The sequence below is a fragment of the Heptranchias perlo genome, chromosome 6, assembly GCF_035084215.1.
Source record: "Heptranchias perlo isolate sHepPer1 chromosome 6, sHepPer1.hap1, whole genome shotgun sequence".
Classification (NCBI taxonomy): domain Eukaryota; kingdom Metazoa; phylum Chordata; class Chondrichthyes; order Hexanchiformes; family Hexanchidae; genus Heptranchias; species Heptranchias perlo.
Window position 1 is genome coordinate 101,820,968 of NC_090330.1, and position 26,743 is coordinate 101,847,710.

Below are 26,743 nucleotides of genomic sequence, written 5' to 3' on the forward strand. Positions count from 1 at the left end.
AGCACATTGGGACATTATTACGTTAAAGATGCCATATAAATGCAAACTGCTGTTATTCCTCAAGGCATATGGGGTCTCTTTGAGGTCATGTTGACGCCAAAGTGACACACCTAGAGAAGCAAGATTGGAACTGAGACAATCCTGTGTGGTAGATCCAGTAATCTGATACATGAGCCAGGCAGTTCTGCTGTACTCCAGGGCACTGTTAATAATTGATCAGTCAGCCTGGCTTATTAATGGAATCAGGTTGGGGTATTCCCACTTGGCTCCAGACACCTATTCAAGCCAATATCCAAACAGATAGGGTGGTTGTGTGCAGTTTTAGTCTATTGTGCGCAGTTTTGGTCTCCTTATCTGAGGAACGATGTCCTTACCATGGAGGGAGTGCAACGAAGGTTTACCAGACTGATTCCTGGGATGGCAGGACTGACGTATGAGGAGAGATTGGGTCGACTAGGCCTATATTCACTAAAGTTTCGAAGAAGGAGAGGTGATCTCATCGAAACATATAAAATTCTAACAGGACTAGACAGACTTGATGCAGGGAGGATGCTCCCGATGGATGGGGAATCCAGAACCAGGGGTCACAGTCTCAGGATACGGGGTATGCCATTTAGAACCGAGATGAGGAGAAATTTCTTCACTCAGAGGGTGATAGACCTGTGGAATTCTCCACCATAGAAGGCAGTGAAGGCCAAGTCATTTAATATATTCAAGAAGGAGATAGATATATTTCTTAATGCTAAAGGGATCAAGGGATATGGGGAAAAAGAGGGAACTGGGTACTGAGTTAGACAATCAGCCATGATCATTTTGAATGGCGGAGCAGGCCGGAAGGGCCGAATGGCCTACTCTTGCTCCTATTTTCTATGATTCTATGACTCTATGGTTCTAGCTGGTAAAGCAGCAGGAAGCTTACCAGTGTTCTGTAATAGTAAGCTGCCTGGTTTTAGTTAGTTAAATTCCAACAGGCCACCTAGGCACATGTGGCAGTTCCTAATCCTGGCTCCCGCCACGCTACACCGAAATTCTCAGGCGTTACTAAATGGGCTCTGTCCGTGAGAATCCATGTTGGTCAATTAGAAACTCTTCTTGTGGGTTTCTCAAAAGTTTGGTTTGCAGATTCTTAAGCACAGTGACAGGTTTCCGTACATGTCAAAAAAGAAACACGCAGGGGGTTGATTTTAAATAGGATGGAGTGTAATATGGCTGACCCACTGCCGCCATTTCTCGGCTAGCAGGAACAGTTAAAATCATGGATTAAAACAGATACACTATATATGGACCGAAACATAGGCACTGTACACGGACCGAAACATAGGCACTGTACACGGACCGAAACAGAGGCACTGTACACGGACCGAAACAGAGGCACTGTACACGGACCGAAACAGAGGCACTGTACACGGACCGAAACAGAGGCACTGTATATGGATTGAAACATATGCACTGTATATTTTGTAGCTATCCTCTAAAATTAAAGCTGTATGGTGCCTCCTATGTTTTAAAATAGGAGTCTTACCATAAGTACTCCTTTCAAAGGGGCACTATCTTCATAAAAATGTTTGGTAAATCTGTTTTGGGAAGGAAAGAAGAAAAGCAATGTGTCATTTTTGACCGATGCAATAACATCGGTCAAAGGTGATGCAATAGTGTGTTTGACACATCAAAACGGGGACAAGTTTCGTCTTTATATTCCAAATTGCTATATGTTATGGTCGAGCCTGAGGCAGGTATCTGAACCTTTCAACCAAAGCAAGCAGAAACTCCGTTAACCCTAAGGGAAGGGTGCTACACCATTTTCCAGCCCCTGCATGTGCTGTAAGTCACGTTTCCAGCACACCCGTGGAAACCTGGTGAGAGGGAAGCCTGGGAGGGAGACCTACAGGAGGAAGGGCCTTTAAATGGCCTGCAAATTTTACAGGTGAGTGGATTATACCTTTTAAAAACATATCTTGTCATTTTAAATTTTTTTTCCCCCCCACCTGATGCTTTGGCTTTCATGAGCCTTTGAGCCAGTTGCTGTCTTTTTTTTTGTATCGACTCTGTTTATTGACATCAGAGAGTTTACCAATAGGGATCCGCTGAGCTGATGTGTTTGGAGGAAGAGGAAGAGATGCGGAGGCATGGCAAGCAGCTCAGGCTGCCCTGTGCCCTCCCACCTGCACCTGAAGCCCCAGAGGTGCAGAGAGAAGTAGCTTACCTTACTTTGGAAGATGACATTGGTGGAGGTTCCTCTTGTCAGAGATAGCTGTGCCAGCAGACTTTTGGTTGCATCACAATGAGAGCACTGACATTTGTCTGCAGACCCATGTGCTGAATATTTCCTTTTCTTTACCCTGGTTGGCCACTCTTTAATACCTGCCCCTTCATCCTTGGTAAAGGTTTCTGATGGGTTGAGATGGTTAATTAATTCTCTCTGAAAGCTTTCTAAATGTTTGTCCCCCTCCTTGGGATATTTCCATTTAATTGTCCCCGTCGCTTTAAATTTGACTTATACACAATTTTCTCTCCTATCGGTGATATCATCCCTAGGCCCACATGCATTTGCACCTGGAAGTGTGAATAATTATGCAAATAGGGTTAGACCAGAAAATTGAGTGCTATTAGCAATTAAGATTCAAGTGGGTGCCATGCAAACCAAATCTGAACTGATTTACACCTGAAGAGGAAAATTGCCCCAGTGTTTTATTCTGTGTTTGAAAAGAAGAGAAAAATATTTGCCAAGCACTGTTCTACAAAGATAAAGTCCATTTAAACCCTTGGGCACCACTGACATGACGACCGTTTTTGTGGTACCCATTTTGCAAGGCCACCGAGTTCTCATCAACAGTCGGTGTTGTTCCAAAAATCAACATCGTAAGATCACCCTGCTCTCTTCAATGATATAACCCAGTCATTCTCAATGTCCTAAAACCTGATTGTTGAAAAAGCCGCCTTTGGAGATGGTTTTTAGCCAATTCCAGAACAAATGTTGATCCCAGCTAAGGAATGAAGGCCAGGTTCATGAAGGCACAAACAAACGTGTAATATTTTAAAAGTAAAAAATTAAGAAATGTGGTGAAACAAATTTTAAAATAAACAGTCTAATAAAATAATAATTGCAATCATATAGCCCCTCATCACAGCAAAACGCTTCACTTTTGAAGTATGGTGACTGTTGATACGCAGAAAAATTTAACAGATATTCTCTATCAGCAATGTCCCACTGACAGCAGCATAGCTGTTTTTTGGTGTTGTTGACTAAGAAAGGAATATTGACCATTACACTAAGAGGATTCCCTGCTCTCCTTTGAAAAGTGCCACGAGATCTTTAACATCCACTCAAACCCAGATCCAGAACAGGCAGATGGGACCTCAGTTTAATGCCTTGATTTTAAAAAAGTAAGAACTGGTATAAAATAAAAATTCACATAGTGAAAATAAAAACTAGAGAAGGTAAAGAGGATAAGTGAAAAATTAAAAACAGCAAGTAGTGTGAAAAAAAAGCAAATGTGATTACTTAGTAAAGCAACATTGGTATTGCAATATGAAAGCTACTCTTCAGATCTAAGCACTGTAATGTTGACAATATTTTCAGTATTGCTATTTACAAAGTGAAATCTTTAAAAAAAATAACTGACCAGACCAGCTCAGAATTCCATGGAAATGACAACAAAAGGAAGATTAATCACATTTACGTGTAGCAGTCATCATGACTTGATTGATTATAGAACTCCAGGCAAATTGCGTAAGAAGTTTCACAAATGGTAAAATCCTATTTGTCCCTTTGAAGTTTTTCCTTATTATAACCACATAAGAACTTACTGTGGGTAGGGTCTTGTTTAACCATCTCTACTTCTGCTAGAAGAAGCAATTGAACCCTATATTCAATGTGACAACTAAACTACTGCACAACAATAACATTTTAGAAGATTTTGAAACATAGGAAACTATTAGATCATATACCTGAACATAATTTTGTAAGTGATTGCAGATAATATCAATTAATGTTACATCTATTAGGAGGTCTTTATGGGTAAATTGATATTCCTTTCGGGGTATTAGTCATAAATATTGCAAGCTCTACAGCTGGATTACTGCAATTTTTTTAATCACTTATCCCAGTTAAGTGGTTCATTAGCTGCTCGAGAAATGATAAAGCTTCATTATGGCAGCTTCATGATTAATAGCCTTTTTCTGTTCCCACTATTAAAATACGATTTTATGAAATAGCTCAGTTAAAAATCACACATTTGCTATTTTATTAACAGGCCATAAATGTTAATGATAGAAGCATTATTACACCTTTTTAGAGTAGGGAGGAAAATGTAGCCCTAAATTGCTCAAGATTGTTTCAAAAGTATTCTGCACAGCTGATGTTAAACTTACTCATCTAGGGATACCCCTTGGTCCTTTTTTAAATGATTGGGTTATATTAAGCACAATTGTCAGGAATCTGTCCTGAATTTGTCTAGATCACATATTTTGTCCATTTTAAGGAGACCTATCCTTTTTATAAGCTTGCCCTTGGTTAATTGTATGCTATCTACCTCTTTCAGTGCTTTTATACTACATAAAACCTGTGCTAGTCCCACCAGCTTTCCCAAGCTTGGATGGATCTTGTGTAGCCACTTCCACCAGAGTACCTGATCGGGAAACAAGGAGGGGCAGGCCAGGTTAACAGCTCCAGGCCCCAGTCTCCCCAGTACATTAGCCAGTCTTTAGAATGTAATGAACCCTCTTGTCTATTGGATTTCTTGTATATTTTGAAAGCTGCCTGCTTATCCATAATAGAATTTTTTATATTCCTATTTAACTGCATTGGACTCTGTTGCCGTTAAATCTCTTTTAATTTGGCCAGAATCAAACTTGATTATAACATCACCAATGCTTCTTTAAATACTTCCTTCTTTTCTAAGAGTAAATCTCTCAACTATTATTCTGTTCCAACTGGCTGTTTTTTTTAATAAAAAACTTTTTACATTTCCTTAAAGTTGGTGTTTTTAAATTCTGAAGTTTGGGTCACTACCCATTTTGCATGCTATCAGAAGCACTTCAGTTTAATATTATGATCACTAGATCCTAAATAGTCCCTACTTCTACCTTGTGTCCCACACCTGGATCATTAAAGATTAGCTTTGGAATAACTGCTCACTGCATTGGCTGTTTGACAGCCTGAATAGGAAGCAATTATTCATCAGTTCTAGAAACATACACACCTCTTTAGTTTTTCCTCTGCTGTTTTGCCAGCCAGTACTGTGTGACAAGTATGGAGTTTCAGTCTTACTTCTAATTATAAGTAAGAGATTTATTTTAATACATATTAGAAACTGGCTGCAACTTCAAATTTTGTTTACTGCCACAGTCAGCATTGTGTTCGAAGTACACAAGCTGCTTCAGATGACAGCCATGGCTTCCATATTTATTGAGTAGATAGAGCATTCTCTTGTGTCTTTAAGTGTACGTTTGGCAGCTTTATTTGATTTTGAAAGACACATTTCTTGATCTTTGTTGAATTTTAAAAGTTGTCATGGGTATATCTCAAGGAGTCTTCTCCCGACTCACCTTCTCATATCGCTCCCGCATCACAAAGCTACTGATCTCAGCTGTGCTTTTATCTATCTATCTATCTGTCTAGGTAGGGAGTTGGAGAAGAAATGATAGAGATAGAGGTAGAGGTAGAGAGAGAGGTAGATCGCTTTGGCCCTCATCGGGGCTATAATTTATCCCACAAGATCAGTCAGATCAACAGCTACAAAGTTGGAGTTCTGAGAGCATGTCACACCCTCCGGGAGATATAAGAAAAAGGAAGTAAAATAATGTGAAACAATTGCAAAGTATTTAGACTCACAGAAACAAAAGTCAAACATGATCATCTCCATTTGAGCAGTTAAACTGACTAGAGATGTTGCAATGGAAGTAAAAGTTTAAAGGGCTGTCAAAATACAACCCAAAAATTCATCAGTTAGTTTAGTAGAATTAGTCAAAGTCATTAATATTGCATCGTATGTTTCCTTTAGCTGTTGTCCACAGAAGAACTGCTGTTGCCTGTGCCCATGTGCCTCCATTTACAGTTTGCCCAACAGAGAAAGATAGACATTGAAAGTAGCCCTCAATAAAAGTTTATGTGAGTATTTCCTTCATTTATGATTAACTGAAGTGGTAATGTTTACATTAGTCTTTACAAAAAATAGTTTACTTGCAGGAGGAGTTAGCAGATAATTTATTTCTTATCCTTAAAAGGTTATTGTCACCATTGGTATCCTTTACAAAAGGGAAAAGACTAGCTTTAACACCTTTTTGTTTATTTCTACCTTTCTGTTAAGTTTTTCAGTACCATGTTTTTAAACAGTAGGAGTAGGTGACATCAAGACTAATTGCCATGAGGAATTACCAATCCAGACAATGTGAGGGATTGAATTAACCATGTGTGCACATACTCACACAGATGCACACACAGACACATACAGAAATATACAGACGCACAGACACAGAAACATACACAGATGTACAGACACAGACATACACACACACACAAAGTTAAAGCTGATTGAAACTGAAACAACTCGGATTAATGATTTTATCATTACGGATGTTAGCTCAACTCGTCCACATTGTCAGGCTCAGGATCAGATGATTAGTGAGTGAAAACATCCTTAAATGTTACAGATTTATTTTACTTTGTGACATTAAACAATCAAAATGTTGTCTAATTAAACGGACAAATTTAAATTATTACTACAGTTTTTGATCATTAACAAAACACAAAATGCTCAGATTGTTAATAATCATTCAGGCATTACACATGTATAGTTTGTAATGGTAATATTTGGCGTTCCCTTCAAAACTTACATTCTTTAACTATTAGGGTCCATTGACTGGTAACAGTAATTAGCAAATGAGAGAAAACTAGGTTGTGAGTTTAAGAAAACACAATGGGCCGGATTTTCCTGTGAAAATAATGGCAAGGCTAACATGGCTCATCGTTATTTCTGTGCATCTGGTACAGCAACTTCCGGCGACCGCACAGGCACAGTCAAACACGGAAATCCAGAAGTTGCTGTACCAGATGCGACCCTCCTCCGTAAGCTTTGCGAGAATGACATCTCGCCGGCTGACTCACCGTTCAAATGAATGGAACTGCATGAAGTTCCTGCACTGACACCGTACATACAGACTAATCCAGCCAAAAAACAGTACATCAAGTCATTTAAGTCTAAGCACACTTTTAACGGTGCGGTAAGTCTTAATGACTGCCAAACAACCTTTCTGGCACTAAAAATTAACTTTAACAAGTGTGGAGTCTCATTCCTTCAGATTTTAATTGTAGTTGGACATTTAAAAACAATTTAACTTTAATTTTTTTACTTTATCTTTCTGTCTCTTTTATCTCTGTCTCTGAATCCAATATTTCTCAAAGTCTCTTTAATTCGCTTTCTGTACTTGATTTGACCTTGAATTCACTATTCTAATTTACACTTCCTGGTTCTGACTCTTCACTGCACATCAGATGCTTTAATCAGATTGGTTGAGGGGATAGACAGTTGCTTGCCCCGTTCACACAGGTCCCAGATGCCCTGCAGAGGGGGCCTTGCTGGATTCTGCGCCTGATGAGAGGAACTTGCCGTGAAAAAAAAATCAAGAAAAGTTTACGGGCAAGTACAAGTCTAGCGAGTGGCGGATGCCAATCATTCGCCGCTCAGAGGAAAGTCCGGGCCGTGAAATATTTTGAGCTACATTCTGACATCTGCCTTTAATGATCTTTCTTCTGCATGACCCTATTTGTCCCTATGAGCCTATGACCCTATGACCCTATGAGCCATAAACTACCTGGACCAATTAGATGTCAGTTAATGCCTACAGTGAATCTCTTTGAAAAGAAACTTTATGAAGTTCAGACTCTCTGCTTTTATCAAAACATAATTACCAAAGCTTACTGGTCCAAAGGTTAAATTCAACAGTTGCTTGTGTAGTACACCCAAGGCACGATGGTAAAGTCGACTATAAAGATTCCATTTAAGTGATTGTAAGCAAGAAAGTACACATTATTCGTCATGCTGTACATCATGATTAGTTTCACAATGATGCAACGACAGGTGCAGAGGCTAATCTTATACCTATTATTTACCATCAGTGAGAACTGTAGTTTTACAGAATATATTATATACCTTTCCTGAATAAAACAAACTTCATGTGTTTGATAAAAAACAAGTGTTTTTCTGGTTTAAAATGCCAAGCAAGAAAAAAAATGGATAAAATTTCAGTTCAGGCTATTCCTTCTGACTACACTGAAAAACGATTTCACATCACCACAATATAGTGGTTGAAAAATAAGTCACATTTTTCTTCTTATCTATGAGAACTTTAAAGCTGCATTCAATACATTTTCTGTTGTATAGATGTCCTGTGAACTTTTGAACAAAATGTACGTTTGCTCTTGCAGAGTCTAGTTGATAAAATTATTGTTAGTACTATCTACAGCCAAGAAATTGTAAAAACACCACCTAAGTCTATGTTCTCTGACTTGTTTTTTTGGGGCTTCCTTCCAGTTGTTTTTATGTGGTGGAACATAGAATATTTTTGATGCAATAACTTTTAAACAAACCTACAGCAATTGCTATGGCGCAATGATCTTTCAAACTTGTCATTCATAGCTAGGACCAGAATTGAGAAGGCCTGAATAAAACGGGGAGTTTTTATTTCGGAAGGTAATATGTGTAACCATTGGCGTAGAAACTATTGTTTTTAAGAGAATGGGGTATGAGGAGAAAACTGAATTTTAAAAAGTTCTCATGAAATGAAACTGTCATGTTACCACACAGCCCATGTATGTAATCTGTACATCAGCTGTGAGACCTGGGCTGAATGCCCGGAATCTGTTGGCACACATGCAACAGGTCTTCACAAGAACACAGGACCAGCACTGAGGCACAGCCAAAGTACAGAAACAATAGAATAAGGGTTCTCACACATGCCACAACAGCACTCCATAGGAGGGACACCTAAGATTGCTTCAGGATTTCCAGAAAAAATAGAGATGACAGTGTTTGACTTGGCATGGCATTTTCCATACAGCTACGGGCCAGGAATATAAGAAATTGTGGGATTTAAGCATTTCTGGTCAAAATGGCTATGAAACCGCTCAAGTAAAATGGTCTCCAATATTCTCATCTGTGCAGACAGGTGAAAATAGATACCGTGGGTTGATTGGTCAATTCTTAACTGGCCCAGTTGCAATTTTTGCCATTTGTTTTTTGTGCAGTTAAATTAAATCATCGACACATTCTAACATTAACCTAAAATGCTTCCTAAAAGGATCAGTTAATAAGAAACTAAGTACTGCTCATAAAAACAGAAAATGCTGGAAATAGGTTCAGGGAGGGAATTCCAGAGTTTAGGGCCCAGGCAGCTGAAGGCATGGCCGCCAATGGCGGAGCGATTATAATCAGGGATGCACAAGAGGCCAGAATTGGAGAAGCGCAGAGATCTCGGAGGGTTGTAGGGCTGGAAGAGATGACAGAGATAGGGAGGGGCGAGGTTGTGAAGGGATTTGAAAACAAGGATTAGAATTTTAAATTAACTTAGTAAACAGCAGACAACATGGATTCAGAAGGGGAAGATCCTGTCTGACCAACCTCCTCAATTTCTTTGAGGAAATGACATTCCAAGTGAATTGTGATAATCCCTACATGTGCCTCTACTTCCAGAAGTACAGAGATGTAGCCCGAGTCCCACAATTGTGCATAAAAAGTCATAAAGACAGTGAAAATGGTGGATTCTCAGCAGATCTGAGCGATAAATCACTTACAATCACTTAACAAATTACTTGCTCTACATGTAACGGATAGTGAATTTCCCTCCTATCTCGTGTGGAAATAAATCCTGGTAATATTCAAGAGCTGTCACTTGATAAAATACAGCTGCATGCCTCCCTTCAGAGTAATACCACTTGACCTAAATTATATGGCACTTTCAAATTCAAATATCAGAATGTATTTTCATCAAAGAATAATACAAATACTTTATTTTCTGCTCAACAAGCTGAGAGATCTGGATATGGGAGCATGGAACAATTTACAACTTGGAAACCTGTGTCAGCACAAAGCACTCCCTGGTCAGGAATAAGGCAGCCAAATAGAGAGAATTGCCTCTAGCCCACTCCTACAAAGTGCCATAGCCTCAACCTCAGGAAAGCGCCTCCTACTATAATATAATATTTCCACTCCCGCACTCCCCTCTTCATGGCCTGAGTGAGTTTGCCAATAATGGCACATCATGAGAATCTTTGTGCTTTGCACTGTGTCCACTAAAAGCTGGCTTGAGACCACTAAGCTCATTATACAATGCACCTCTGCGGCCAACATAGCGAAGATTCTTATCCTCTCAGTTTGCGCTGCGTTTAAACCCGGCGCTAGAGGAGAAAGGGCAGTCTGCAAACTCACTGTATCAGCCAGTAGCTAATCAACACAATTTTAAAAGAAAATTCACTGCATTAGAAAGAAAGCTGTCAGTGAATTTAGGTGGTAATGTAATCTTGGGGTTCCGATGACAAAATACAAACTACTCAAATTTGCTTTTGTAGTTTCTTATGTAACTTGAATCTCTCATTTGCTTATAATTCACTTAGCTGCACTCATTATATATTGCCCTCTGTCAAATGAGTTATGAAACATGTAACAGGGGCGTGTGTAAATTACTCAAGACTCAGAGTGCATTAAGACAATTAAAGCTTGCAAGCTGATTACATGGCACTTGAAATATGTATTTGTGCGGCTTTCAAGCATTCTATTACATCAATACAAGTCTGATTGGGTCTAATTGAGTGTAATGAGTTAAAGGCTCTGTGGTGTGAGATCAATGACAATTAGCTGAATAAATCTAAAACCATTGGGTAACTGTTAATTAGAGTGGTTAGCATTCAGAGACAAAAGCGAATATGCTGTGGCATTGCGCAAATATTTCCCCCTCCCTGATAAATGTATTCCAAAAGCTAACTTCACTTGTTGAAAGTGACCACATCTTGAGAATCAATAATGATGGGGTAACATGTGCTAATTGGTGATTAATGCAACTGGGATTCAGTCAGTCATAATGTTGAGCTAAAAAACTGTCAACGATACCAAAATCCATAACATTGATCATACATTTTGCTTCACTAAATCTTGAATTTGATTTGCGGAATATCTTATTTTATTGACAAGCACACCTGGACTATGTCCTTTAACAGTAACGGCTCGTGTGGAGCATAAACACCGGCATGGACTTGTTCAGCCGAATGACCTGTTTCTGTGCATTCCATGTAGTTCTATGCAACCAATTGCAAACCTTGGACAGTACAAAACCTCTTCTGCATCATAAGACTTTCCCGTGTATTGCATTATATTTTGTTTTCCATAATTTTGGCTCCATTCTTTCTTGTGTGTTCTCCAGCAAGTGCAAATGCCCAAGCAATAGGCTGGAAACATGCCTGCTCCATTTTTTAAGCGCTAAGAACATAAGAACATAAGAAATAGGAGCAGAAGTAGGCCATACAGCCCCTCAAGCCTGCTCTGCCATTCAATCAGACCAAAGCTGATCTTCGACCTCAACTCCACTTTCCTGCCTGATCCCCATATTCCTTGATTCCCCTGGAGTCTAAAAATCTATCTATCTCAGCCTTGAATATATTCAATGACTCAGCATCCTCAGCCCTCTGGAGTAGAGAATTCCAAAGATTCACAACCCTCTGCATGAAGAAATTCCCCGTCATCTCAGTCTTGAATGGCCAACCCCTTATCCTGCGACTATGCCCCCTAGTGTTTAAATCCCTTCATGGCCTTGCCCAGCCCTACCAGCCCCAGAACTCCCCCACTGGCAGCCCATCCTTCAACCATCTATGCCTCATGCTCAGGAATTCCCTCCCTAAGCCTCTCCACCTTCCACTTCCTTTACGACCCTCTTGAAAATCCACATCTTTGACCAAGTTTTTAGTCACCCCTTCTAATATCTTCTTCAGCCACTCCGTATTAGATTGTTTCTCTGGAATTTAGTTTTCATGAGCTCTGGTCACGGAGCAGTAGGATTTTCCTGTACCGTGTGCAACACACTCTTTTTGAAAAGTTGCCGGAATCTGCTTGTGAGCAGACAATGGTAGTTGTATTACCAAGTATTTGGAAGAGTCTGTAAAAACTGTTCTAAACACGTAGTATTACTTGGCCAGATGGCATTCACCTGACGAAGGAGGAAGCCTCCGAAAGCTTGTGAATTTAAAATAAAATTGCTGGACTATAACTTGGTGTTGTAAAATTGTTTACAGATGGCATTGAGACAGACAGATCAACTTCATTGGCAACTAACCATGCTGCTAAGTGAACAATGTGACTGGTAGAGGTTTGTAAAAGCAACTAAACAACAGTGATTTGAAAGTTGCCAGTTGAAAAACAAAGCTTTAAGTTGTAGCTTTATTGAAACAGAATAACCACTTCTACAGTGCAGAGGTTTTTCAAGCAAAACAAGGCAGTGAGTTGCAGAGTGGATAGAATTCATCACAAAAGTCATAAAGTATAAATGAGGAAGCCCATCAAAACCTTTGGTCCCACCATCACAGCATTCAACTGCATCTGGAATGATTCCAGAGTTTTGGCCTCTACTAAAAAGAAAGACTTGCATTTATCTAGTGCCTTTCCTGACCTCTGGACGTCCCAATGGAGTACTTTTGAAGTGTAGTCACTGTTGTAATGTACCCGACGTCAAAGACCATTCCAGGTATTAATCACTTTGTGTGATGGACTGCTTCCCGAATCAATCCTGAGCTTGCCTTTTACTAGTTTGTACCAATGTTGTCCCCTTGACCTGCAGTCACAGTTCAACTTGAAAAAATCCTCAGATTTACCCTTTTCTATTCCCACTTAATATCTTGTATATCTCTGCTCACTCAATCCTTTTTAATACTGAACTTTATAGCTCAGAATCTAATGTCAGATACTGGAAATCATCCTTTAATTCCTTCTCTGCACCAGTTATGGAGGTTGGATGTTTTCCTCATGTTTTGGTGATACAGAAATGAGTGCAGATACCAAGGTGCAATCTGACCATATCATTGTATAGCTTGGGCGTGACAACCTTAGGCTTATACTATACGGATGTGGGAATATTGCCCTGAATTCTGTTTGCTTTGCTGATTGTTGCTTTGAGAGACCGTATGTAGTAGGGCTGATTTTAACTCGAGTAGTGGCCTGAAAATGGGAGTGCTGTACTTATCGCCCGGTTCCCACTCGCCGACATTTTGGTCAGGCCTTTACTCGGGCAGTCCAGGCATCTGCTCAAAGCAGGTGGGAGTCTCATTTAAGAATTTAAATTGGGGTCCAATTATGTCAATAGGACCCTAATGTATTTTCACTCAAAAATGCAGAAGTTGTACTCAGTGCTGGACCTGTGCAGTACTACTAAGCAACACAGACATGAAACAGCAATTGGAAGCATTATTTAAAGGGGCACTCATCTGGAACTATTCAGATTATTCGTATCTATTTGTAATTCATCTGGCTGGATTTCTTCACAAGTTTTTCCACTGGAATTTGATGATAATCAGTTTTCTTCTGCTTCAAAATCTTCCAGATGCCCAATGCTCAAGATGGGAATCATTCTGGCCACTCTACTCTGGTTGGAGGAAGAGGAGCAAAAGGAGGTCAGGCAACCTCAAGCTACTACATTTGGAGCTCTGAGGAGAGATACCCGAGGAAAGCAGCTTGCAGACCCCCTTACCCTGCCCATGGGGTCGATAGGTTTAGAGTTAGTTAACGCCAGTAGTACAAGGAGCAGTGCATCAAGAGGCTCTGCTTCCCCAGAAAGGCTATCACACACCTGGCAGCCTCTTACAACAACACCTGCAACCCACTGCCCGATCTGGCCTTGCATATCCTATGGCAATCAAAGTAACTACAGCCCTTAATTTCTTCACCTTCGGCTCTTTCCAGGGTGCAGCAAGTGACATCAGTCACATTAGTCAATCTGATCCTGTCTCAAGCATGACACTGATGCCCTCTTTGCCTAGGCCAAAAATGTTATAACATGTCCCATGGATGCTAGCAGTCAGCAGGTAAGAGCAGTAGACTTTGCTGCCATAGCAGGATTCCCCCAAGTTCAGGCTGTGATTGACTAAACCCATGTTGCCTTCCACTTCCTCAATGGCCGGATCACCACCAGCACATTATTCAGATCTGTGGCCGGTTTCCTGGCAGCTATCCCAGTGCATACTTACTGTGCGAGTCCACCATCGCCCCATTATTTGACCCACATCACCGAGTCTCACGAGGCTGGCTGCACGGGGACAAAAGCTACCCTCTTTACACCTGGCTCATGACACCTCTACGAAACCCACGCTCGCCCGCTGAACAGAGATACAACCAGAGCCATGGGACCACTTGAGCCATCATCGACCACACCACTGGACTGCTCAAACAACACATTCGCTGCTTGGACATGTCTGGGGGCTTTCTGCGGTACAGCCCATAGAAACTTTCCTGGATTGTGGTCATCTACCGCATTCTGCACAACTCTGCTATACAACGGAGGCAACAAATGGAGCCCGCATAGCAAGGTGATCTTCCACAATGTGATAAGGAAGACCTGGATGGTGGCGAGGGATGGAGTAGAAGTAGGAGGGTGAGAGCTCTTCGCCAGTAGTTAACTGAGCAACACTTTAGCTGATCTACTCCTTCCCCCCTGCCCCACTCCACCCCCAAACACTATATGGACACTTCTCTATACCACTTCTGCCAGTCCTTCCACCCTGCAATATAAAGAGAAGAGGTTGGTCCTGACCAACATTAATATACATAATACAGCAGGCTCAGTGTCTACTGTGGAACCATTCTGCTGAGAAGGTCACCAAGTCAAAATATGCGATTTTTTCTCAATGGCTGAGAGAAGAGCCATAATATCATATGATTACCTAAAGTGCTTTTCAAAAGTGATTCTGTCACTTCTGCGAAGTGTTTCCCCAGTGACTTCAGCATGAGTGTTGGAAGGCTGATGACACTCAGATGAGGGCCCTTCAAACACTTGTGGTCGCTGACATCTCGGAGCTCGGATCCGAGGGGACCCAGCTGCAGACTGCACCATCTCGGCTGCTGCCAGGGCAGCTCAGCTGGCCTTCTGGTGTCATGGCGAGCATTGGTTGAGGGGGTGGAAAGGTAGCAGGCGCGCTGTCGTCCTAAGAGAAAACAACATGTGCCATTCCCATCATTGCGCCACTTCCAGTCCCATGGGTCTGCAGCTCATTACTCCCACTGATCTCCCACTGGACTGTAGGAGATCTGTGATATGATTGAAGCCCCTATCAACTGACTTTTAAAACTGGCCCTGATGATGAAGGTCCTGACATACAGTGAACAATTGCATGCATTTTGCTATAAACAATGCAAAATGAACTTTATGTAATTTTGAATCAATGTTGTTCAGTAACAAGGACTGCAGGTTTAGGACTATGAAATCAGTACAGTATCTCTAATTAGATATTAGGACAGGTGACCAAAAGCTTGGTCAAAGAGGTCGGTTTTAAGGAACGTCTTAAAGGAGGAGCACTTTTCTTTTGAAGGTTGGGTCCCTAAACTTGACATCTCTGTTCTCGTTAGCAGAGCTAGGAGCCAAGCTTGCCTGCTGGTGAGCCATCTCCTGGGTTGTCCTTTCCACTACCAACTCTTCCTGCTCCCTTGTGCTCTGCGATTCACCACGTGCAAACCCTCTAACTCGCTTTCTATCCTATCTTGGATGCCGATTTCTGTGCTAGTTCTTGGGAGGGTTGAAGCGAGTGCCGGCACTCCTTCCAGAGGATTGTCCTCCTCCAAGTCGTGTTCTGAAGTGTCCAGGTCTTCTGAGGGACCTCGAAAAATGGGCATGGGATAAGGGTCAACATTGGACAAAAAGGCTAGGCAGTAGCAGATGATTGACAGTACTACACAGTACCATGGTACCATGTTGCCATGCTATCTCTTTAGGTGATTGCTTGAGAAAAAAGAAAAGGTAAAATAGGCAGACACCTGCTGAATGTGACTTGCATCACTACTTGATCTGCCTGCTCTGATGATATCCATGTCTTTCTCCTCCAGCTGGGTGAGGGCCTAGATGGAGGCTGGCCCTGCCCTGGTTCTGGCCCATTCCCAGTTATTGTGAGCCAGATTCTCCTGCAGAGAAAGAGGGAAGAGAATTAGTATGTGTGGTTGTTGTAAAAGGCTGTGCAGGTGTGTGAGGCAGCTTCATATAATGTGCATGCTGAGAGGAAGAAGCAGCAAGTTGCAAATGGGATGGGCAGGTAGTCACGCGCAAGGAAGTGGCACCACTGTGAAATGTGAAAGCAGTCAGCAGAGGAGTGAAATGCTTTGCAGTTGCGACCAGGTAAAAGCAGAATTCTGCCTGTGCCTGTTGTGAAGAAAGCAGCAATGTGTCATTGGAATGAGGAGAGGTGGTACAGTGTCCCCTTGTGACTGGGGGGAGAAGTATGTGGAGTGGGAAAGTGTTTGGAGTGTTGGAGAAGGGAAAGTGGTGTGGCCTGATCTAATGTAGAGATAGGAAGACATCATTCTCATCCTTGCTGCTCGGGTCAGGTCATTGCGGAGTTTGGGGCACTTATCCCATGTCTTGAGGGTGATGTTATGGCATTGATATTGTCTGCCACCTCCCTACAAGCCTGTTACAGCATCTGCTTGGGCACCTTCCTGCCATTCAAGGGGAACAGGACCTGCTTGCATATCCTCACCTGCTACACAAGTATCTCCACTGTTGTGACAGAGAATTGAGGTATTCTTACCTGTGATACCTTGCTCTCCAAAAACCTCCTAGTTGTAGCACAGATTTACATAAAGCGAGGTGTAATTCAACTCTTAAGAGATGCATTTGCTCTTTAAATGCCTCTGGCTACACCAGAAGTGGCTGGTCCTCAACTACTGATTTCATTTTTCATTAGATCCTAGTGTGTGTCCAGGTAACCTTGGAGTATGATCATGCAGTGCCCACTGTTTTGTTTGAAGCCTTCCATGTCCAGTGGGCACCGCAGGACATAACCTGCCTTATTGACTATGTGAACCAGATTGTCATTTAACACCAGACACACACACACACACACACACACACAGAAATTTTTAGTTTGACTGGGCCACTCATTATATGTTAGTAGTGTCCTACTCCTGGGGGAGGGGGCACTTGTAGTTGTATTTGTCCTAATGTCACTATCAGCCCAGGATCAATATAGAACTGATCATTATCTCACTGTTATTTGTGAAACCTTGCTATGTGCAAACTGGCTGATGCATTTATCGAGGTAAGAACATTGACTACACTTTAAAAGACATGATGTGGAGATGCCGGTGATGGACTGGGGTGGACAAATGTAAGGAATCTTACAACACCAGGTTATAGTCCAACAGTTTTATTTGAAAATCACAAGCTTTCGGAGCTTACCTCCTTCGTCAGGTGAGTGAGCTCCGAAAGCTTGTGATTTTCAAATAAAACTGTTGGACTATAACCTGGTGTTGTAAGATTCCTTACATTTTTACACTTTAAAAGTACTTCATTGCCTGTGAAGTGCTTTGGGACGTGAAAGACACTGCATGAATACAGGTTCTTTTACAAATAACATTCCACCACGAACCAGCAAGTTGGAAATGTGAAACCCGCTCTCAAAAGTTTAAGCTCTCTCGATTTATAGCTCAATAGTTGCAATATGAAAGGTGGGTCATCATTATCGCAATCACTACCATCAATGAGTATGCAAGATAGGTTTCATTCTATCAAAAACACTGCAGTGTGATTTTGTTGTTCACATGTTTTGCTTCAAGTAGTACTTCTTTCACCTTGTGAATGTGCCAAAATAGAAAGTTACTTTTCCTTTTGGATGCTTTTCTGGCCATATTTTTCCCCTAACCAAATAGATCACGCAACAACTGGCTTTGAGTTCTGCCCCAGATGTCTTCCACTGTTGCTCTTTATCTATGATGTGGAGATGCTGGTGATGGACTGGGGTGGACAAATGTAAGGACTTGCACAACACCAGGTTATAGTCCAACAGTTTTATTTGAAATCACGAGCTTTTGGAGCTTTCCTCCTTCATCAGGTGAGGAAGGAGGAAAGCTCCGAAAGCTTGTGATTTCAAATAAAACTGTTGGACTATAACCTGGTGTTGTGCAAGTCCTTACATTTGCTCTTTATCTGGCCATCGGCAATTGGCGAATGCTCAGTGACAATGCTCCTTCTGAATTCTGCAGCATAGGAGGAGGCCAGGCAATGTTATATCGCCCCATAGCTGAGATCAGGAATTCATGGGGAAAGCAAAGAAAGAAAACGTGCATCCACGTCATAGCGTCACTCCACCACAACTTTTGAATGCACTTCTAATAAAATGCATTTGAATGCATTTTTATCATTGGAACAAGAGTAGGCCATTCAACCCCTCGAGCCCATTCCACTACTCAATTAAATCATGATGTGGAGATGCCGGTGATGGACTGGGGTGGACAAATGTAAGGAATCTTACAACACCAGGTTATAGTCCAACAAATTTATTTTAAAATCACAAGCTTTCGGAGATTATCCCCTTCGTCAGATGAATGAGTGAAAAGGTTCTCAAATCGCATATCTTATACTATGTTGGGACAGCATCACACCAATCAAAAGGTGTCGTTGTTATTCAAACAGGCCAGTCACGGAGAACAGCACGTCCCAGTACACTGGATATACATTGTGTCGATTACACAGGCAGGCAGAAAGAAACTCAAAATGGCAGAGAGAGAGAGAGAATATTAAAAAACATATAATTTTTTTCCCCCTTTTTGCTGGTGGGGTTACGTGTAGCGTGACATGAACCCAAGATCCCGGTTGAGGCCGTCCTCATGGGTGCGGAACTTGGCTATCAACTTCTGCTCGACGATTTTGCGTTGTCGTGTGTCTCGAAGGCCACCTTGGAGAACGCTTACCCGAAGATCGGTGGCTGAATGTCAACAAGTTCCATCCCACCATCAAACTCACCATGGACTACTCCTCAGAATCGGTTTCTTTCTTGGACACACAAATCTCCATCAAAGACGGGCACCTCAGCACCTCACTCTACCGCAAGCCCACGGACAACCTCACGATGCTCCTTTTCCAGCTTCCACCCCAACCACGTCAAAGAGGCCATCCCCTGTGGACAGGCCCTACGAATACACAGGATCTGCTCAGACGAGGAAGAACGCGATGGACACCTACAAACGCTGAAAGACGCCCTCGTAAGAACGGGATATGACGCTCGACTTGTCGATCGACAGTTCCGACGGGCCACAGCGAAGAATCGCATAGACCTCCTCAGAAGACAAACACGGGACGCAACCAACAGAGTACCCTTCGTCGTCCAGTACTTCCCTGGAGTGGAGAAACTACACCATGTTCTCCGCAGCCTTCAACATGTCATCGATGACGACGAACACCTCGCTAAGGCCATCCCCACGCCTCCACTGCTCGCCTTTAAACAGCCACCCAACCTCAAACAGACCATCGTTCGCAGCAAGTTACCCAGTTTTCAGGAGAACAGCGTCCACAACACCACACAACCCTGCCACGGCAACCTCTGCAAGACATGCCAGATCATCGACACGGATACCACCATCACACGAGAGGACATCACCCACCAGGTACATGGTTCATACTCCTGTGACTCGGCCAACGTTGTCTACCTCATACGTTGCAGGAAAGGATGCCCCGGAGCATGGTACATTGGCGAGACCATGCAGACACTGCGACAACGGATGAACGGACACCGCGCAACAATCGCCAGACAGGAGGGTTCCCTCCCAGTCGGGGAACACTTTAGCAGTCAAGGACATTCAGCCACCGATCTTCGGGTAAGCGTTCTCCAAGGCGGCCTTCGAGACACACGACAACGCAAAATCGTCGAGCAGAAGTTGATAGCCAAGTTCCGCACCCATGAGGACGGCCTCAACCGGGATCTTGGGTTCATGTCACGCTACACGTAACCCCACCAGCAAAAAGGGGGAAAAAAATTATATGTTTTTTTAATATTCTCTCTCTCTCTCTCTGCCATTTTGTGTTTCTTTCTGCCTGCCTGTGTAATCGACTCAATGTATATTCAGTGTACTGGGACGTGCTGTTCTCCGTGACTGGCCTGTTTGAATAACAACGACACCTTTTGATTGGTGTGATGCTGTCCCAACATGGTATAAGATATGCGATTTGAGAACCTTTTCACTCATTCATCTGACGAAGGGGATAATCTCCGAAAGCTTGTGATTTTAAAATAAATTTGTTGGACTATAACCTGGTGTTGTAAGATTCCTTACAATTAAATCATGGCTGATCTCTACCTCAAGTCCATTAACCAGCCTTTGATACATATCCTATTTATACCCTTACCTAAACAAAAATGTATCGATCTCAGTCTTGAAAATTTCAATTCAATAATAAAACTACTTCTCTCCTCCCTGAGAAACAGATGGCATAGGACTAAAAATGACATTCGTGTTGAGACAAATTCTTCCATTTGAAGAAAACAGTCATTAAGCCAATTTAACATTGCATTTAAGGCCAAGTAGACAAAAGTAACTCTAGCAAGGTTTAAGTAGGAAGATTCGCAAATCTTAGATGGAGACACAGGACTCGAATTTGCCAGGCCTGCGGGTTTCCGGCGGGTTGGGTTTCGGGAGCGTGGTCAACACGCTCGGCAAAATTAGTGGGTTGCCCGCGCGATCGTAGCAGGCAAACCACTAATAGGAATCAATTACCTGCTCCTCCGGGGTCCGCGGCGCTGGCCTGCGCGTCGGGCGGGCTGCGCATGCGCAGTACGATCTGTCAGCTGGAGGCTCTCTAGTTAAAGGGGCAGTCCTCCACTGACAGATGCTGCAACCAATGGGACAAATTGCAGCATGGAGCAGCCCAGGGGGAAGGCTGCTCCCAGTTTAATGATGCCTCACCCCAGGTATCATCAGATGGGGTGAGGAGGAGGGGGAGGACACAGATCTTCCCCCCGGCGGGCGGGAGGAAGCGGCCTGCCTCTGCCACCAAGAAGGCCTGGCTCGAGGTGGCAGAGGGGGTCACCTGCGCCACCAACATATCGCCCACCTGCATACAGTGCAGGAGGCGCTGCAATGACCGCAGTAGGTCAGCCACAGTGAGAACACAAAGTCTTTCCCCTACACTCCGTCTGCCATAACACTGCCCCCACCACACATCTCCTTCGGCACCGCCAACACTACTCTGTCACATCACCCTTCATACCCACTCAAACCCCATCCTCATCTTACCTCCACCTACTCACCTCGCCAGTACTCATCCTGCCACTAACACGCAACCCAATCCTCATACAATCTCATTGCTCCATCCCATACTCACCCTCTCGTGCATCTCCCTCACGGCCAGCCTCACTCAACCTGCCACCACCTGTGCTGCAGCCACAGGGCATGCATCACATATGTGCAGTAGGCAGCGTAAGGCAAACGTGTCGTGAGCATGAAGGGGGTGCACAAGGGTGTCTGAGGGTTTGTCCTGGGTGTTACCTATATTGAATTTCAGAGCAACAAACAGCACACATTATATTGACACCACCACTGCCATGTCTCCGCGAATCCTGTCCGTTGTGTCCAATAATGCCCGCTCCTGGGTATCACTATGAGGACCCACCACTGATGCCACCCATCGTGTTACTGCAGAGTAGGTGCAGGTGTATTTGCAGGGCTCTTCCGCGCAGACGACTGAGAGACATCGGCGGTGTAGCCGGCTGCACCCTGGAAGGATGCGGAGGAGAAGTTGTGGAGGGCAGTGGTGACTTTGACAGCGACAGGTAAGCAGTTGGTGCTGGGGCCAGCCAGGAGCAGCTCGGCATGAAAGAGCCTGCAGATCTCCACGACTACATGTCGAGCGAATCTGCGCCTCCCTGTGCACTGCTGCTCGGAGAGGTCCGGGGAGCTGCGCCTCGGTCTGTGGACCATGTGGCGAGGGTAGTGCCCTCTGCGATGCGTCTCTCCCTGCGGTAGCCCTCCCTCCTGCTGTGCAGGTGGGCGTGCAACAACACCGTGTTGGGGGGCTCCACGTCTCTGCGGCGGACGGCGTGGACTGCGAGGCTGCTGGGGCTGGTCATGCTGTTCGTCCTCCGAGGGTGTCCACGCACCACCCATCTGGCAGGTGTTGGTCTGAGGGGTTGCGCAGGGTAGGTGGGTGGTTCCTCGGACTGGGGCTGCGGTTTCGTGTCGGTCTGTCCTCTGGCTTGGCGGGGGGTGGTGGAGGGCAGGGGTTGCCCTATGTGACGCGGTGGCCTCCTGCGTGGGTGAGGGCTCTCCCCCGTGGAGTGCACCTTGGCACCTGCCACAGGCTGCTGGCTGCAACACGCCTGGTTGGAGAGAGACTGTTTCCCCCAGTGTGTGAAACTCACTGCCTTGAACCTAAAATCCCACACTTCCTCTTTTGACAGCTGCTTCAGCTCATTAACTGACCTCAACAAGCAAGGTAAGTACACTCAAGTGGAACCCCGCTGGCTTTAATTGCCTGCGGGATTCCCACCAGCGGGGCTTGCACGCGCAGCCCCGCACGTCAGCGCGGTACCCGGAAATGGCCGGGATTTCGGCGCGATCCGGTCAAGTGACCGGATATCGGGATTTTCGGGGCCCCCCCGCTGGAAACCCGCAGGAAACCTGATGCGAAAATCGAGCCCACAGTGTTCTGTTTCTGAAGCCTCAGGTCTCATTAATTATCAGGCTCACTTTAGGATACAAGGCATGCTGATCTACTCATTACCAGATCCAGTTAATGGTACATCTATCATAGAGATCAGATTGATAGTTGGAAAGAAAACCTATTGTTTAGCATTGCATATATGATAGTTTTTAAAATAACAACATACAAGGTGCTAACAGATGTCCTTAGTTTGGCAGCTGCCTATGTAGCTAACTGTCTGTAGCAACCTTAAAACCATTATAGTGATGACAAAGAAGGGCAAAGGGCTTTTTTTTTAAAAACAGTTTATTACTGAAGTTTTTTTTAATTTACATTTTTCCCCTCACAAAAACAAACCTCCTCATTCTATTTAATGCAGGTTGTAGAAAGTAATTTACAGCCACAACGTAAGGGAAATGCAATGTAACAAAAAGTCAAGCCGAAGCAAAATGACGCAACCACTTTTGCCCCTTTGTTCAAAGTATAAACTTTGCCACATCTTATAAAATTATGTACATCTTTCAATGCTATTTACATATTCTAACTGCATTTTTTTTTGCCAAGCCATCACAATGAAGAACACTATAATTTATTGTAAACGATCCATTTAGAAAGCCATTTTATGATTAGAAATAAATAAAACAAGAGGATAATTATCTCAAACGGCATTTTTTTTGTCACAAAGTCAGACCCATGTGGAGTTTAGCCTTTGGCTTCAAATACCTTCCTTAATCAGACAGCCCAAGCCTACACAGCCCATAATTAATAATTTCCACACCTCGTAAATGCATAATATTCTCATTCAACTAGAAAAGCATTTTAGCAATTTGACAACAATACAAATTAAGAGTTATGGCATTATGGTTCAACTGTAAAATAACTAACTGCCATCTTCTTTCCTGTTCCCCCACCCCGCCCCCACCCAACACCAGGAAATGAAGAAAAAAAGGAGTTCAGAAGGGGGGAAGAACTGAAGGTCCATTCAAGAGGAATCTAGGTTTTCTTTGGATAGAACTGCCCACATCTGCAAACAAGAGATACTGTTGCTTTGAAGCTTTCCGCATACAATGCTGCTCCAACATCCTGTGCCTAGGTGTGGTTAATCTAAATCTTCAGCTTCCTGATCGGGCTTAATACATAATAAAGAGGTGCATCAGAAACAGCAATAGTCGTGTCAAATTGTTCTTAAAAAATAGACAAAAAAATTATTTAAAAATAAACAATAGAAGAATAATTCCACTATTTTTGAGCGCAGAATGAGACATTCTGCTCGTCAGTGCCACTGTCTGTACAGTATATATATATATATATATTTTATATAAATATTTTAATTGCAGCAGTAGTTTCAAACTGGAATGGAGTGCTAAAATAACTATAAACTTAAGTGTCAGCCTTTTGAGAATTAATCCAATTCCACAAGGCATTGGGAATTTCCAATCCATGCAGAGGCTATTTCTGGCCACATTTACACACCAACTTTAGCCTCACAGTGATGCTAAAATTGGAGTGTAAACACCAAGTCACATATGCAATTGCATTCCTAATCACACTTGGAATTGGAAAGTGAAACCTCCAGCAACTCGGGGTTTAAAACCCAAACTGCAGTTTCCTGACTGCAGTCTGAAAAGGGTCTTCAGCAAACACGGCCAAACTCATCTTTCCTGTTGTGGGCAGCCTTGTAACATCACGTCAGAACGTCACAGGGCTTGAAAGCTGACTTCAGAAAGAGGATACGAGAATAAGGTTAGGCAGGGCCAGTGTAAATCTGCTCTGCAAAATCTCAAAAGCAATTTGCTCTCCATTCGCTAAATGCAGTATAAAAGCATCCCAAATTTATGTTGATTCTGCATTATTGTCTTATTAAACTCAGGTTAGTTGTCTTAGCCCAGACAACTTATTGTAGTTATAAAGTTAAATTCAACACCCCACATCCTTCTGACGAGATGAGAACTTCCATAAAGTGATTTGGTAACCTCAAGTATTAACTAGGCTGAATTCCCTTTCTGTGTTCAGCAGAAAATATTATCTGCATTCAAGTCCACACTGTGCCCTTTGTGAGATCTTTTCAATGTCCTCAGCTACATTTACTAAATACGGCCGAGACCATACAGTGCTTTGGTCAAAACATTAGAAAAAGTCTAACGCTGTGAACTTGGCAGATGTAAATACATGTACTACAGAACTACACTGTAGTGCAAGTGTGTCTATGAAATGGACGTCAGCTTAGTTTATACATATAGCAAACCTAAGATAACCAAGAAAAATCAATCCCCTTTATTATAAATTTCATAAAGCTTGCCTATTAAACACAGCTCTTAATTCCCAGTGAATATATACAAAATATACAGGGTTCCAGTTTTAAAACCTTAAGTCAAGGTTATGTGATTCATCAAAACTTCTTTGCACTACACAAAGTAAAAGAAGCCCTGGCAGCAAGGTTACCATATACACAATGGTAGTCTGGTATTTTGTTTGGACAACAATGTCTTGTTTGCATAATGAACATCAGCCTCGGGGAGGATCCATCTTCTAGTTCTGGTGTCTTTTCATGTGCAGGGCTAAATGATCGGAGCGTGAAAAGCTGCGGCTGCACACCGTGCACTGAAAGGGTTTCGCCCCAGTGTGTTTCCGGAAATGGCGAGTCAGTTCATCGGAACGTGCAAATCTCCAGTCACATCCTTCCCAGGTGCACTTGTAAGGCTTCTCCCCTAGAATGAAAGGATGCTGCCATTAATTACTTGATTGCAATGTTACCGATATTTTGGTTGGTCTGCATAAAGATGCATATGGTCTCCTTTTACACCACTTTATTAAAAGCAGGTCAACAGGCCTGTAGATCACATCCATACATATAAAAGAGCGTTACTTTTCAAAAACAATCCAGTTCATTCCAAAGTGACTGGAGTTGATGCACTAGGGAGTGATGTAAACCAAGATAATCCCCTGACAGTACTATTGTTAGACCACAGAATGCTTTATCACATCATTTACAAGGGAAAAACTAAATGCAAAATATTGCATATGTTGAAAATCTGAAAACAGAAAATGCTAAAAACACTCAGTACGTCAGGCAGCATCTGTGGAGAAAGGAAGGTTGGATTAATGTTTCAGGAGTATGACCCTTCATCAGAACTGTGCATTTATCATCCAAAAGGGAACTGGATAAGTATTTGAAAAAGTAGAATATACAAACAATGCAGAGAAAGGGTAGGGAACTCGGATTCAAGTAGACAGCTACAGTTGAAGAGCTAGCACTGGACAGACACGGTGGGCCATATGGCCTCCTCCTGTGCTGTAAATGATGTGATTCCAAGATTCTTGGAACACTAGTAACAGCAGCCTTAATGATTGTAGATTCCACAGATTGGGATCCAGGAAACAGATAGTGCCTTCACCTTGAGGGTAAGAGGGACTGATCTGCATGCATTTTTATATTATATAAAAACTGCCAATGAGTCTCAAAACAAACCAACAGATTTAAAAACAGGAGTGGACACTGTCAATTTCTTGGATCCCATTCCACAAGGAACTTCTCTGCAAATCATTAGAGTTCCTCTCACTAATGGTTAACTAAGAACTAAGTAACTTCAATTGTTGATTAGTGTGTTAATCTCCAAAAAAATACAATCCCATATTCATAGAGATGGAAAATAATGCTTTACAACTGGTTCTTCTTAGTTAATGGCATTTCTTTCCATGCTTTAGAATATTCGGAAATACATCCTCCTTGCAATTTCCTCTATAAGATTAATGCTAAAGATAATTAAGTTTGCTTCTTGCTAAATCGACACACAAGATTACAATTTCTTTAATAAACATACTCAGTTATTTTGTATTTACTCCTTTTTCTTTTTCAGGTCTCACCATGTCAAACCTACACAAATTCATAACAGAGGGCCACAGGACATCATAACTTGACCAATACCACTTTAATCTACTAAGGAGGTACAGAAGAACAGCTTGGAGTGACTTTACAATTTTCCTCTTCAAGGGCAAGGCGCTGGTCTCTGCTCAGCATTTACCAAATGGCGTGACTCAGATCAGGTGAGTGAGTCCCCTCATCCTACCATTCTAGAGTACTAATGTGCTA

At 42.7% G+C, this 26,743-nt stretch overlaps 1 protein-coding gene and 1 long non-coding RNA gene across 3 annotated transcripts in view; one reads left to right on the forward strand and one right to left on the reverse strand.

The window, feature by feature from the left end:
• LOC137323110 (uncharacterized) overlaps positions 1–23,796 on the forward strand; it is a 39,736-nt gene extending 15,940 nt beyond the window's left edge. Inside the window, exons 2-3 of the long non-coding RNA XR_010963310.1 lie at positions 6,003–6,109; positions 23,586–23,796. This is a non-coding gene — a long non-coding RNA (uncharacterized lncRNA). The remainder of the gene's footprint in view (positions 1–6,002; positions 6,110–23,585) is intronic.
• Positions 22,971–26,743, reverse strand: part of LOC137323108 (Krueppel-like factor 5) — a 44,344-nt gene continuing 40,571 nt past the window's right edge. For both annotated transcript variants that reach the window (XM_067986545.1, XM_067986546.1), the window contains exon 4: positions 22,971–25,361. In XM_067986545.1, the coding sequence (XP_067842646.1) occupies positions 25,183–25,361 (179 nt within the window). In that variant the 3' untranslated portion in view covers positions 22,971–25,182. The remainder of the gene's footprint in view (positions 25,362–26,743) is intronic.